The sequence below is a fragment of the Girardinichthys multiradiatus genome, chromosome 3, assembly GCF_021462225.1.
Source record: "Girardinichthys multiradiatus isolate DD_20200921_A chromosome 3, DD_fGirMul_XY1, whole genome shotgun sequence".
NCBI classification, from domain to species: Eukaryota; Metazoa; Chordata; class Actinopteri; order Cyprinodontiformes; family Goodeidae; genus Girardinichthys; species Girardinichthys multiradiatus.
In genome coordinates this window covers 45,951,835-45,967,663 of record NC_061796.1, presented here as the reverse complement: position 1 = coordinate 45,967,663, position 15,829 = coordinate 45,951,835, and the positions used below count along the sequence as shown (strand labels likewise).

General features: G+C 37.5%; 1 protein-coding gene across 1 annotated transcript; it reads left to right on the top strand.

The window, feature by feature from the left end:
* Window positions 1-2,894: 2,894 nt before the first annotated feature.
* Window positions 2,895-7,643, top strand: LOC124866205 (membrane-spanning 4-domains subfamily A member 4D-like). Its single transcript, XM_047361897.1, has 7 exons — window positions 2,895-2,959; window positions 4,360-4,539; window positions 4,622-4,705; window positions 4,936-4,992; window positions 5,067-5,228; window positions 7,068-7,184; window positions 7,331-7,643. Exons 2-7 carry the CDS (start codon window positions 4,369-4,371, stop codon window positions 7,397-7,399), a joined length of 660 nt encoding a protein of 219 aa, XP_047217853.1. The 5' UTR covers window positions 2,895-2,959; window positions 4,360-4,368; the 3' UTR covers window positions 7,400-7,643.
* The last annotated feature ends 8,186 nt before the right edge of the window (window positions 7,644-15,829 follow it).

Below are 15,829 nucleotides of genomic sequence, written 5' to 3'. Positions count from 1 at the left end.
CGTAGTGAAACAGAATCAGGGGTAGTAACAGAGAGGAACCAGCCACACACAATGACACAAAACCAACTAATATACAGAGGGATAACAGAGGGCAGGTAATCAAAGAAACAGGGAACAGGTGTGACAAGGAGGCAGGGAGGCAGAGGGGACAGGTGGAACTAATAAACAATAAAGAGAAACATAGACCTAAGCAAAACTATAGACTAAGATAACCAAAAGCATAAGAAATCCAGAATAACCAAGAACCAAAGGAAACAGAAACTGGAGGGAACAGAAGAACAACAACCTAATGCCTAAACAAAATAGAGACCATAAGGGAAACCAGACTATAAAAGTAAACAAACCTAAGTAACACTAAGGGAACAAACTGAGAATGAAAAGGAGGAAACGATGACTGGAATAAACGCAAACAATAACTAGAGCTTACCTAAAAAGGAAGGCTGAAATTATAGAAACAAAGCTGAGGACTAAACAGAGAGAGAGAGAGCAAATACCTAACAGAAATACTAAATGAGAACTAAGCTAAAATAATCCAGGGAGAATAAAGAACCATAATAATAATAATAATAAAACCATACAAAGTAATAAGGAAACAACCATAAAGGAAACTTGAGGGAGGAAAACAACAAAACACCAGGAGGCAGTAGAGGGAGCAAAACAAACTAATAAACATGATACAAAAACCAAAATAGAAACCTCAAGACAAAATAAACCATCACGAGAGACAATAAAAAATGTCACACTGTGACAGACTCTGTGTAAGTTTAGCAACTGGACTAGAGAGACACCTAGGATTATTCTTGTTCTCTTCTATTAATGATGAGAAATAAGCTGTAACATTGTGTCTAACATTGTGCTTTAAAGTACCTTAAAGTACCTTCTTTTTTAAGGGGGCTGCATTGTCTAATGCACCACGCAATAAGGAAGTAACACTATGAACAAGAGAATCAATTTGTGAAGGGGAAGGTACAAAATGATTGTCCTCCACTGTGTTTTTCTGTGATAATGAGGAAATTAGAAGTGGAATAGATTATTTAAAGGTTCTTACAGCATTGTCTGATAATGATCTACTATAATGAAATTTTCTTTCGGGTCTGGAGTACTTGGTTAAATCAACCTCAAACCTCAAACTCAAAGGTTATTAAAACATTTTCTCCGTTACTGACCCGGAGGCTGAGATAATAGCCTCTTCCATGTTGCACATCATTAAATATTTAATGGATTGTATCTACATACAGGTTTGCTTGTCAGGTTTTTATATTATTTATTGTTTTTATCTGCTTAGCTCCTGGCCATAGAGGTATCGACTCAATATTACAACTGCCCCCCTGTATCAGCACTCTGGACCACCAATGGATCACTCTCCTAATTTAAGGGCTTTCCTTTGTAATATTAGCGTCTGTGAGTAACTGTGATCATATTAGCACATATCCTTTTGCCACATGGTGCAGCTCCACAGAAGGAGCGTTTTCGGAAAAAATGGTTGGCTGCAATGTGCGATTTATACCGCTAGATGTCCCTATATTGCACATGCTGAACATCTGAGGTGCCAACTGGTTGCCCAACAGCAAACATAATTTCTGTGATCGCTAAAGTTGGATAAAGAATAAATCACTCTGAAGCTCTTTTTATTTAACTATTTCAGATATCTGTAAAATTATGAGTTGAGTAAACATGTATTTTGACTGCTGGAAAGATTCCCACAGCCTATTAGGACCTCTGCTTTGCCCTCCAAGCACAACTCCCCTCTAACAGGAAGACACCTCCAGATCCAGGCAAGGCCACAACCTTCAGGGGGCACAGAGGTCAGGAGAGACATACAAAAAACCTTTCATCTAACCCATTAGGTTTATAGCAGCATAACTAAAGAAATAACTCTGGAAAATCTGTACCACTCCATAAGCTTTATTAATGTTTTAAGGCTAGTCTTAAAACAGTGGGTCGGGATGTCTGCCTCACAGACAGACATAAATGTCTTCTCAATAGAGTTACTGAATTAAAATATGTTTTGTGTAGCAGTCCTGACCAAAGTTCAAGAGAAGTAATAATTGCACCTTTTGCAATTACTTTTTTCTATAGTGAATTTCATATTCTATTCATTTCCAAAACTGTTTCATGTAAATAAGGTATTAATGTAATCTGTAATTCTGCAGCAGATTCTGTTGGAGGAAAAGTTGCTGAAGTTTCTGCACAAAACCATTTTGTTTAATCAAACACAACATGCTGATGGAGAAAGGATCTTTTGTTTTTGATAAAATATGTTAAAAGGATTTACTCCTGCAGATTTTGAGATAGATGGTGTACCCTGTTATGATAAATCATTCTAAGTAAAGAATAAAGAGCTGTAGGTGAAATTAAAAAGCCAATATTCAATGTTTTTAAGGACCAAATGTTTTTCATTTGGCAGAAGCAGCCAAAGAAGCATATTTTGGAGCTCTGGCCCAGAACTGAGGTCAATGACTGAGATCTTTCAGCCTTACTGAACAACAAAGGCTTCATATTTGGATTTGATACGATATCATTGTTTACTTTCCTGACTTCAGGACATTCCTGCACTGACTCACTCTCCTCTGCAAATACCAAACTCCTTTACAAGCACACATTCAGAAGAATGTTAGGGATTTAGGAGCATCAACCTATTAACAGCAGATCTGCTGCATGCGTTCAGGTTCAGAGCTTTTAAAGTCTGCACAGGATAAAACCAATTCATTTCCCACTGACGATTCCTACACTCAAATGTTTGAACAAAGTTCTGAAAACTCCAGTCAAATATCATTTAAGGGTCACCCGTTATGCTGTTTTGCCCATACAAGTAAAATTACAGGAAATTCTGTCACTGGTAGTTATGTGTGCTTTTATTTTGAAGTAAAAGTGACAGGAAGTTTGAGTTTTGTTTCTGCTACCTGGGCCAGATGTTGACAAAGCAAACTGTTGGACTGAGATTGAAGCTGTTCACCAGGTACGTTCGCAACATTAATAATGCTTTTATAAAAACAATTATTGTTACTTCCTAGAAGTTTGATTGTGAGCCCTGAAATAAGCAACATGGTATCGTGTTTTATCAACTTCATAGAACAAGGGAGGAAAAATAGGTAGAATGTTTAAAAGATATATTTTTGTTTATTTACTGTTGCATTCTGTGTTTTTATGTTTTGTCTGAAGCAACATTTTAGACTTTCATTCGTTATGTTTTGTGAAAGCTCTCTGTGGACCCTTTTATAATTTATTAAGATGAATCATAAGAACATCTGGCAAATCCAGTTTGTGAATTATCTGAATGCTCTACCTCAGTAACACCTTCACAAATGCTTAACAAACTCTAATAGGTGCAATGAATGGAGGCTGAGAAGGACATTAGCATTTGATCCATCTACACTCAATGGCCACTTTATTAGGTATACACGTTTAGCTGCTTGTTGACATCAGCCAATCATATGGCAGCAACTGAAGCCATCTGTACGTGTAGAAGACGACTTGCTGAAGTTCAAACTGAGCATCAGAATGCAGAAAAAATAGGACTAATGTGACTGACAGTGGTTCGTCTGCTGGTGCCAGACAGGTTGGTCTGAGTAATTCAGAAACTGCTGATCTACTAGGATTTTCCTGCGCAACCATCACTCACGTTTACAGAGAATGTTCAGAAATGTGAAATTATTCATTCATCGTTGTTGACACAAGAGGCAGAAGGAGAATGAGTGGACACGTTCAAGATAATAGAAAACAGTAGAGACTGGAAACATCCTGGTTTAATGGGCCTTGATTCCAGATGCAACATTCAGATGGCAGGATCAGAATTTGGTTTAAACAACATGGAAGCAAGGATTCATCCATATCAGTGGCACACTTTTAGCCTCTTAGTATTAACTGAGATCATGTCCATCCCTTCATTAACACAGTGAAGCAATTATTTGATGGATACCATGTCAGAATGAGTTCCCTGTCCTCCACTGACCTCCACAGTCACCAGATCCTGATCTGATAGAAAACGTTTGGGATTTGGTGAGCCAGGAGAGTCCCATCAGGGTTATATAGTGGTCCAGTCTGCATTAACTGTGATGCTATCATGTCAATATGGAACAAAATCCCTGAGGAATGTTTCTGACACCTTTTCAATTTATGTCATGAAGAATTAAGACAGTTCTGAAGGCAAAATAGGGTCCAACCTGGTATTATGAAGGCATACCTAATAAAGTGGCCAGTGAGTGACCATCACTTTGACATTGATATGCTGTCATAGTTCACACTTCACATGGAGAACTGGCACAGTGGACCACACAGACTGATCCAGTGACTTCTGGGGAAAAAATGTTGCTTTTAATATCTATCTTTTAAAATCCAAATTTTCTTCCCATGTCTCAGGTTTTAAAGATGTCCATCTCAGTGGTTACAGAGAAGGGAGTGACTGTCATCGCTGTGGCAACAGACAATCAGAGCAAGTTACCACCATGGGGCCAAATCCTCAAGTCACTTTTCTCCAGCCTGTCGTGCTGGTCAGGGAACACGGGGATGATGTGGAGCAGTGTGGTCGGAGCTCTCGGGGTGAGAGGAATTTAAGGCATTTAATGGTTATATTTTTTTAACAGTAACACAATATGATGAACTTATTTTAAACGTTTCACAGACCGTGCAAATCATGGTTGGCGTGTTCAACCTTGGACTCGGACCAGAACGTGTAGAGACCTATCCTTACTGGCTGGGAGTTCTTGTAAGTAAAAACAAAAGATAAAAACAGAATAAAACTATTTAGTTCAAATTAATCAAAGAAATTTAAAAAATGTATGAAGCCTCCAAAGGTGCATGATACCATTAAAGCGTACTTGTGCTTAAATTGATTTGCTTTAATTAAACAATAAATGAGTGACAGTAATTTTGTTTTACTGATTATTTTTAAATCTAAAAATATGGCTGAGCTCTTTGCTGTTGTTTTCCTTTCAGTTCATTGCAGCCGGAGTCATGTCACTTTTTGCAGACTGGTTTCCGTTCCGCTGCCTGGTCAGTAAAGAACAGTACTGTTTTCTAACTGTAGAGGTCGCTGTTGGACATAATAATCAGATTTGTTCTTTCAGATGGGCTTTTCTGTCCTTGTCAACATAGCTGGGTCCATCTTCTCCATTGTTGCCGTTGTGCTGTATGCTCTACATTTGGCCAGTTTTACAGTCATTGGGATGTGTGGGATCCTGGAGGACAGGAACTCCAAAAACTGCATATTCTTGGCTAATTTAGCTCAGGTAGTGGCACATCTATCTTTTTTTTATGTTTAAATTCTGTTTAACAAAATTCTGCTGTGCTGGGCCTGAGTGAAGATTGTTAAAAGAACACATTACCATCCACCGTATTAAAATACATAAATATATATGGTATGACTAAGGTAGAAAATGTTTTCAATTGATTTGTTAGAAATCGAATTTCTTTATGTATAAATCTGACATCTAAACTTAGAGATCAAAGCTTGACTGAGTCTGAAGGTCTCAAGGTCCAGCTGGCACTGGGTCACCTTTTCACTGATGTGAAAAGGTGACCCAAATTTTTTCCAGATACATTTATTCTAACCCAAACAGCTGAAATGGTTTCAGACTGGGTACAATTTCTGGATCCAAGATATCAAACTTTACATAAAAAGGACACAAAGTGAACTATGGGGGCAAGATTACAGCTGCTGAAGGAAAACTGAACCAAATAACGAGGTCTGACAAGAATAAAAACTCAAGGATCAAAATATAATAACCATAATAGCCATGAACAGGCAAATCTTTCTTTTACTAGTCATAGACAATAAACTCTCTTCAGGAGCACTACATGCTCCTCCAAAATTCTTAATTTAGGATAAAATAAATTTTCAGTTTCTGAAATTTAAATAGAATCTGGACCCATCTGAATCTACCAGTCATGGTTCTAGATAGAGTTTGTGAAAAGAAATAAAAAAAATGACGGCCAATAAATTTTAACAACAAATCTAGTTTTGGTCCGTCTTTAAAAATCATACTGTTGTAATATTAAGCAATGTGATATCCTTGTCATTTTAGGAGCAGATCTGTTTGTGATTGTATCTAAAAACATAAAAAATAATGATTTATAAAGGAAACATGAATGAATTTTAGATCTGTTTATGAGTTATCAGCTGGTGAGTTTTGCACTGATTGATTTCAGTTCAGATGACAGAGTTGGTGTCAGTAAAAGTACACTTTGTGTAAAAAAAAAAAACAGGCCACATTAAAATCAACCTTTTTCTATATTTACATTGACAAACGTACGATTTATCTGAATAACAGTAAAAATCCGGTTAAAACTGAAGAAAAGTAACCCCAGATCATAATGCTGCCACCACTGTGTTTAAGCATGGTGTTTGTCTTGTGATGCTCAGAGCTGCTGTGCCAAACATACGTTTTGGAAGTGTGGCCCAAAAGTTCCAAGTTGGGTTTGTCAGAACCTGATACATCCTCCCATGAGATTCTGGGAGATTTAAGCTGGGTCTGGGTGAATTGTTTGGAAGAAAATGTTTCCTTCTGGCAAGTCTACTTCCTAGTTCAGACATACAGAAAACACAAGGGATTATTTTTACATGTAGAACACAACTAGTAATGGTTGTATGAATTCCTGCACCTCCTCCACTTCCACCTTCTGGTCTCACAGCAGTCTCCCTGACCTGTTTTCATCTGCTTTTTAGCAGTTATGAGAAAAATAAATTTTTTGCCACTGTTGTCTTGTTTTTCTTTTTCCGATTATGGATTCCTGTCTTCACTGTGCTGTGGTACATTGACGGCTGTGAAATGTACTTTGTATTCTTCACCTGTAAGATCTGTTTGTAAAAGGAGATCATTTGATCCTTTGTAGCCTCTTTGCAAACTGTGACAATAATCAAATGTCAGGAGAATCATCTGAGCACAGCTGGACTCTATTTCAGGTTAGTCAAATACTGTCTAAATGGTGCCAGGTTTAAACTAAAGAAAACTGAATACTGAAGCTGGATCAAAAATATTCACTTAAGGGTGTTCAAACACATGTAGCCAGATTACTGCAGCCTGTTATGCAGATTGACTCTTTCATTCAGTCTTTGTCTTTTGACTCAGAGGCTTCTGAGAGGCGTAGACATCACCATGATCGTCATGTCCGTCCTCCAGCTCTGTGTCTCCATCAGCCTTTCAGTTCTGGGCATCAAGGCTTTGTGCTGCAGAGAGAAAGATAAAGTATGAATCAAACTCACAAATTCAACAAAACAGCAACTGTTAAAGTTGTGTTCCATAAAATGTTTTGTACTATTAACTTATAAATAAATTAACTCTGTACAAAATATGTTCTCACTATTTAAACTGACTCTGTTGTGTTTCTGCAGGATGTCACAGATATTGAGATCCAGCAGCAATTGTTTAAAGAAGGTCCCATGACCAGTCCTGGAGCTTAAAGCTAATTAACCGGGTAAAATCAGGGCGAAGCCAGAGGGGGGTCAAGGGTGGCCATCACTCACAAAGCTAGCCAGTCCCCGTCAAACAACAGTGTCATTTCTTCAGAAGGCTGCTTATTACTGCTCCATCTAGAAACTCCTGCTTTATTAAACTTCATTTGGATTACATCTATTATCTAAATGTAAATGTACCATAAGCACTTCATTAAATGCAAAAGTAGTAATTAAAAGGAATCAAAAAGTGTCTCTAAATCCTAGAAGATATTCTGTCTTTAACCACCATTAGGACTCACGTTCTAAAGGATGCTGGTCTAAGCCTGACAAAACTAATACAAGAAGCAGAAGAAATAAAGTACTAGTAGAGTTTAACCTGTATTAGCTTTGATGAAAAATAACAAATTACAGATGCTTTAAAAAACCCACCAAAATATCCAATAAATGCTAAAATGATTTTTAAATGAGTTAGAAGAAAATATTTTAAAAAGCCAACATAATCCTTTTTTTAACCAAAAGTAGTACAAAATAGTTTTATAAAATATCCTTGGACAGTGTTTTCTTGCACATGTTCTATTTTTTATTCTTTTTAAGATGATTAGTGTTCTAAAATCTCCAAAAAGAACAAACAACAAAACAGAAACATGCCAGGTCTTTAATTTCCAGGTTACAGTGGATCTGAAATATGGCCTAAATATGTCTGCTATAAGATATCCTTATTTGTTTTATTTTTATTTTTATTTTTTAAGGATTACAGTTTCTTCTACATGGAGTCATCATTGCTTGTGTGGATAAGATTTAATAATGACTTGCAATTTTTTATTTATTCACTCTTTCTGATACCTATTCCTAGATCTCAGTGTGATTTTATTTTGGTTTTCTTTATTATCGTTTACTTTATATTTATTTTTACATGTTTTAGATGTTGTTACATCCTTTACCACTAGATGGCGGTAAATATATTCTTTTATGCATCCAGCACTCATGCATTTTTGCTGCTGCCTCGTGGTTTTTGTCTTGTCATGTACCTGATCTCTTTAGTCTGATAAAATAATAGTAATTTATCTCTCCAGACTAAACATGGCTCAATGTTGGTGTTTCGGCTCTTTAATATCTATATTAGATGCTGTGAACAATTCCTCCTGCAAACATGCAAACATAGATGCTATTTGGCACTAACTTCTAGTCTTTTCTTGTGAAGTCTCTAAACTGTTAAGTAATGTGAAGCAACGTTGGAGGAAACAGGTTTAAATAATAATATGAAATTTAATTAAATCCAAATATTATCACAGACCATTAAGCAGCTTGAATATATTCTGTGATTGAGTAAAGATAATTTATCCGCTGCCTGCTGCTTGGAGTATATGCTGTCATCTTTGCTAATTAGACTCTGCTTTGTGTAGAAAACAAACGACCCATAAAAACTTTCAGTTTAATATTTTTTAATTTCTTTAATTTCTATATTTTTTTCAGAATACATTCAACGGTTGACTCGCAGCGAGTCATCCTTTCTAACAGAAAACAGCGATGACACCATCACATCTCGGTGACGTTTAAACTTGTCTAATATGAGTCCACCAGCTCCACTGAGCTCAAATGCATCGTGGGAATATAATAAAACCAGGCTGTAAATCTGGGAACCTGACAGAACCACCTGCGCTTTTTGTGTGCAGATGAAATTTTCAGCTCTGACTAAAATTACAGCAGGTGCTTTTGAACGTACCTGTTGATTCACATCAAATCCCTGTTTCACAATACATCCACAAGCAGCGGCTCAAAGCCCCGCCACAGGTATGTCTGTGTTTTTATGTAAATGTAATCCCCATTAGTGAGGTTTAAGAAAGCTGAATTACCTGTATGAGCAGTGAGACACGGCACTGAGCAGGAGTTAATATTGCTCATGAATAGTTTAGGCTTATTTCTTTTCTGCGTGGGAACGGATGGATAACATGGATGGATATCAGTGTTCTGCCTCCTTAAGGCCGTTTTGTTCTGTTGAAGGTGACTGAAGCTAATTAGATCTTTGGAGGAAACCCGGATGTCCTAGCATTCGTAAAGTTTTACTATGTTGCTCTTTTTGATCATACTGGATGGATGGTTTAAAAAAACTCATAGTAAGCCCAAATCATCATCCCTCCATCACCCTGTCACAGTTTATATGAAGGTGCTGATGTGCTGCATGTGGTTTTTATTACACGTCAAACATCTTCATCCAGAAGTATTTTGGTTAATATGGAAAAAGTGGCCGCTTAAATGTTTTCCACTTGTGAATAATTGTTTTCTCTGCAGAATGCTGGCATTCAGATTGTGTGTAATTGGTCTTATCACCCCTCCCAGGCTGATGGGCAAAAACAGCAGCTTCTCTAAAGTCAATGCTGATGTCTTTCTATCTTGGTATTTGGTTAACACACACCTGTGTGCTCTGAAGCAACACACTGTCAAACAAATCTGCTTTTATAGAGACTCTCACGTGGAGGATCAATAACCAAGTGTGTTTGATTAGCATCATCTGGCTTCTCCTTTACCTCCCAAACCCTGCGGAAGCAGAAATGATGTGATGTTGTAGGTCATGTCATGACTACCTGTATACCTAACGTTTGTGTGATGATGTGACACTGGGCATCCTCACTTAGCTCATCACGAGGAAACACAATAAAATTCAAACACAATGGACCGAGAGACTGTTGAAGGCGATAATCCACTTAATCACTACAGAAATTCACCTTTGACACCCATTAAATACACCAACTTTACTTACTTTACTCACCACTGAAAATTTGGCATGGTTGAGAGTTTAAACAAAGAGTTTGAAAAATAAACGTGGTTATGATTTCCACAATTTATAATTCAGATGTGAATGAGTCGCTAAATACATAAAAAAATTTAAATTATTAATTGAAATGACTGGAGTTGTTTGTATTGCTTTCTCTCCATTAAATCAGCATTAAATCATAAAAGTGGCTCCTGAGGAGCAAAAGGAAAAGCTTAGTTTGAGAAAAAGTGAAGTGGCTGAATGCTTCTTAGTTACCCTGTGCATTAAATGTTGAGTATTATTAAAACCAAGGAACCCAGTAGGTCTGGGAGAACCATGTGGAGATGTCTAAAGTAGGGTTAGGTTCTAAAACAACATCCCAACCTTTAAACATCTCACAGAGCTCTGTTCAATCCATCATCAGAACATGGAGACAAAATAGACTAACTCAAGACCTACCAAGACATGGAGGTCCACCAAAACTCACAGGCTGGGCAAGGAGTGCATTAATCAAAGAAGCAGTCAAGAGGACCATGAGGCTCCTGGTATTAAATAGTTTGCCCTACATGCAGAATGCTAAGTATGGCAAAACCTAACACTCTATATTACCCTACAGACATCAGCTTCATGGTGAACACGGTGGTGGTAGCATTAGGCTGTGGGAATGTTTTCTTCAGCAGGGGCAGGGAAGCTGGTCAGAGTTGCTGGTGAAGATGCATGGAGCTAAAAACTGGACCATCGTGGTAAATCCACATTAAATCAAAATAAAATACATTGAAATTTGTGGCTAATGTGACCTTATGTTAAGAAGTTCAAAACAAAATACTTTCATGAAGGACTGTAATTATACCTATTATGCGTTTTCAGGTTAGACCAGACTCGGTCTATCTGGTTCTGAATGTGACATCGACAATGAGGCTCAACAGACGAGATTTACCTTGGAAGCAGTCAACTAGAAACACTTGTTGAGTCTTGCCCAGACTTTAATGGGAAACTGCAGGGATAACAAACATGAAGAAGGGACCTGGCAGCTTAGTGTGAAAACGTGACACGTCAGTTTAATGTGTTGAACGAACCGTTCTCTGACAGAGCTCATCAAGAAAGCTTCTGTCGAAAACTTTAAAACTCCTTAAACTTCATGTTATCCTCTAAGAGGCAAAACTTTGTCTAGAGTTGGCTTTACCTTGTCTGGGCTCTGGGGTGTTTGGGACGGACCATCACACAGTGAGAACATGGATCAGTATTTTCTGTGGGTCTGTGATGGTATGGGATTGTATCAGTTCTTTTAGCAAAGCTCATTTTCACTTCTGTGATGACAGCAATAAAGTGGAAAAGTCCAGCAGAGGTTTTAGAGCCATATCTGCTGCCTTCAGGACCTTGTCTAGACACGTCCATGTATTGTTCACCATGATGATGGAAAACCACATTCCAAAGGCATGGCTGAGGAAGAGGAGGGTACCACAAGTCGACAGGTCTGCCTGCAGTCCTGACCTGTCCACATTTGGGGAATGTTGAAAAACCATAAACTTCACAATGAAAAGGACCAACATACTGTTGGGCACCTCAAAACATGTTTGCTGGAGGAAATGTTTGAAATAACACTGGAAACTCGTATGTTGGTGTTCTCAATGACAAAACGGCTGGACAAAAGAATGCAAACATTAAACTCTAATCAAAGCTTCATAAACCAGTTTCCAAAGAAAAGACCAGAGGCACAGATAAATTGGATCATTTTTGGATTCAACCCCTGAAAGACAAATCATCTTAGAAAATGCTTCACTCTGGAGAGACAGGCTCCCACTAGTCAGAGACATTTAAAGACAATCGGTTCTCAATCACCAAGGTTTGAAAGTCCAAATCTTTTAGGACTTGGATGGAGGCTGCATAGGATGAACAAAAAGAACATCCTTAAAAGGAGTTTAAGGATTAAACTACTAAATGAAACATTTGTTGTTGGGTTTTCTTTGAAGATTTGTTAATTCTGTGCCAAATTAACAGATTTAGGGTTCCCATAGTAGAAACTCCTCATGCTTGTTTTCAATCCTTCAGAAAAACATAATCGGCCTTAGCAACTTTGCCCCTCCCGCACACCTTCCAACATGCACCACCTGATTTAAATATGGAACCAGTTAAAAAAAATCTAAATCCATTTGTTTAGAATGAATGACGAATGGAGGGTTACACTGAGGTGACGGTTGGTAGTTTAGTGTCTTCCTGCAAGGCGTGCGAATCTTTCCGCTGACACGTGATGTTTTTCTGCGTTCCTATGGTCACCTGATGGGGCCGGTCTCAATGCAGGGCTGTCTCACCAAATAATGTTCATGGAAAAGTAATTCTGTCCTGATTAAAACCATCACTTCGCCTATTCAGCTGTCACGGGTCAGGAACCTCTTTCACCCACCTGGGCGTGGACAGAAAGCCGCCTTTAGCAGCAGTCATCTGCAGAGTAAGGGTCAGACTGTAGTGCCAAGCTGATCCACAAAGACAATTCTGATATTGCTGTGTTTTGATAGATATTTAATTCAGTCTGTCTAATATCAAAATACAAGTAGAATCAATTACATAATACATTTATGTAAATTACATAAAAGTTCGCAGAAAATTTTTATTTAATCTTTTTGGGCTTTTCATTAAATTTTGCAGCAATAAGACTACAACCAAACCAACAGTTAAATCTGCCTTTCTGTACTGTTCCCTTACAGTGACTGAAAGTATGATTGGTGGTTTGCAAGCTCCCTCTAGTGGAATGTGGAAAAACGTTCCTACTATTACGGGTTCGGCTAACTGTTTAAGGCTAACAGTTTCTGCCAGCAATGCAGCTAGCTTTACCCTTTCGGATAAGGGAGGGTCATTGACTTCCAAATTCGCTGTAACTTTATTGTTTATAAACCATGACAGAAACATGACAGAAATGAATCCCAAGTGGTGCTTATATCTATCAAACAAGATTAGATTAGAGTATGTGATGAAACAAAGGTTTACTAGAGTTACTGTCAGACGAGGTACCCATACCCACTTAGACATATTGATATAATAAAGCCATTAGCAAAGCCATACATGACCCAGCAACATTTGTTTCCCCAGTGAGGACCTTGGTGGTGATTTTTTATTTCAGGGGGAATGGTTGTACCTGGAGAACTAAACATCTTCTGGTTGCACATGATTTAAAAAATCTAGAAATCACTGATCTATCCCACTTTAACTCTGTTTTAAGGAAAATTTCAGACTAATCTGTTGAGTGAGTCACTAGAGTCATTTTCACACATGCGTTGTTGTCCATTAATAGAAGAAGCCATGCTTCTCCAGGACCTGTATGTGTTGGTGTAATATTTAAATGATCCCCCAGGTGCTTTTCCGTATCTGGTACCAGAACTTCTTCAGTGCTGCTGTTTGCTTTTTGTCAGCCTCTCTGACCTGTTCATATCTTGTTTTTTATTAGTTCTGGAGAAATGTTCAGTTTTTATCCAGACACTGTTGTCCAGTATTGTTTTAAATGATTGATGACTGCCTTCACTGTAACACAGTGCACGTATGAAATGTTGTGGAGTTCATTTTGTGGCCTTATCCTGACTGATACCTTTGTGAGATCTTGTAGATTCTTCATAACCTCTCTGCAAACTATGGTCTATGGAAAGGGAACAAATGTCCAGAAGGCCAGAAGGGCTGATTAACACATTAATCAGATTCACTATAATCGATGGCAGGTGTGAACTCATTAAGGCTAAATCCAATCCAGTTTATTAAAATAACAAATGGTTGACCAAACTGCTGTACATTATGAGAATAAGTAAAAATTGTAAATAAAGTCATGTTAACAATGTTCGGCTACCTAAAACCACCAGAATTAATCAAACCCACACCGTGGCTGAAGCTTTTTTTATAATGTACCTTGGGAGGAATGAAACTTCAAGAGGTTCCTCATTTATCAAGCAGTGCTTTCCAGAGGTCAATGAAAGATAATTCCTTTATTAAGTTGATAATAACTACAACACTACAGAATATACCTCACACCTGTGACACTAATTCCCAAATACGCTGCGGAAAAGTGTTTCAGCTCCCACCTGCTGTTTCAAACAGCTGCTGTATATTTAGTTATATTAGTTAATATAACAATGCTTTAAATAAAACTGAGTTATATCAAAGTAAAAGTGACTAAAGTCTGTGCCTGAATGTCATTTATGTGACAGTTCCCTTTGCTAAGCTGTTATGTTAACAAATGTTAACCAAACTGCTGCGACTGACCCTAGAACAGCAGTCTAAAATCTAGACATTATCAATTTTAAATTTTCAAAACTAAAATAAAAAGTCTTGACTGGGTAATTGCTCTTACTGTGCCAACAGCCTGCAAAGTTATCAGCAAATATCAGCACATCTCAATTGTCTGTAAAGGTTTGGGTTTTGGTCCTCTAAAGTCAATCAACCAGGAACAAATGGTTGAAAGACCCAAGAAAAGATTTATCCATAATTGTGTCCGTTTCCTCAGCTTTGTTTAATATTTACCAATGTTGATATTTTTAAAGTAACTATGGGTTATGTGAGAAATACTAAACCAGCTGTTTTTGTTTGCACTGGGGTACTTTGTGGAAGGGTTAGGGTTAAATCAGCAGAGATTTTCTCGCAGGACATTGTATTTTAATTAAATGATGAGGGGTTTTATTGTTGCTTCCTCTTCAATAATTTAGCCAAGAGTTCTTCCAATATTTATAGGTATCTCAGTGTTCAGGCTAAGTAAGCTTTTCTTGCAGAACTGCTGAGGAGGCAGTGAAACCTGGCAGAGAAAATCTGGAGAGCATCGCTGAACATTTTTTAAGGCACAGTTCAAACGTCTCTCCCAGCACACAACCGGCACACAGGTTGTCACACAACAAGGTCTTTCTAGATTACATGAGAAATTGACTGCAGTTGTTGGGACTACTGTTAGTGTGGATAGAATGAAGCTCGTGTTTTATATGCAGGCGTTTTATGGCGACTGGGGAATAATTTTGAAAGAAGGAAGCAATTTTACATAAAAAGGCTCAAACCTCAAACTAAACAATTCATACACCTTACAGGACAATAGGTGATGTTAGTTAAAAAGGAACAGCTCAAGATACTTCGACTGCATATCCAAGCTAAAAAACAGGTCAGTTTTTATTTTAGTTAAATATTAAGGATGTTGTTTAGCTTGGACAAAGTGATTTTTCAATTTAAAAACATTATTTCCTCCACAGGAAAATCTTTAGACCGAAAGAACCCCAGACTATTTGCAGCTGTAGAAAAATGGAAAAAATAGGCCTTAGTTCAGATCAACCAATAGTTTTTTCTTAAGGCATATGCTGAAGAGAAACATACGCTAAGTTTAAGACGTTACTTTGTTTTCAAGATAACGTTTATTCAATTGATGACGATAAAAGTCTAACAATAGCCTAAACATAGCTGCTAAGCTAAAGTGTTAGCTTCAGCTAACACAATAAACAAAAAAGAGAGATACCTTGGCTTTAAACAACAGCATTGTAATTTTATTATATAATTATAATAATTATAATTATTGACTCCCAGCAATTGGAGAATTACATTTACAGCAACATTATCTGTAATATATTAGCACTGTGAAATATTAAAGTTCGACCATTTTATAGGTATGTTGTCTTGACATTTTTCCATCTCACAATTTCTAACTGTGGTTTTGACTTTGATCCACTTTG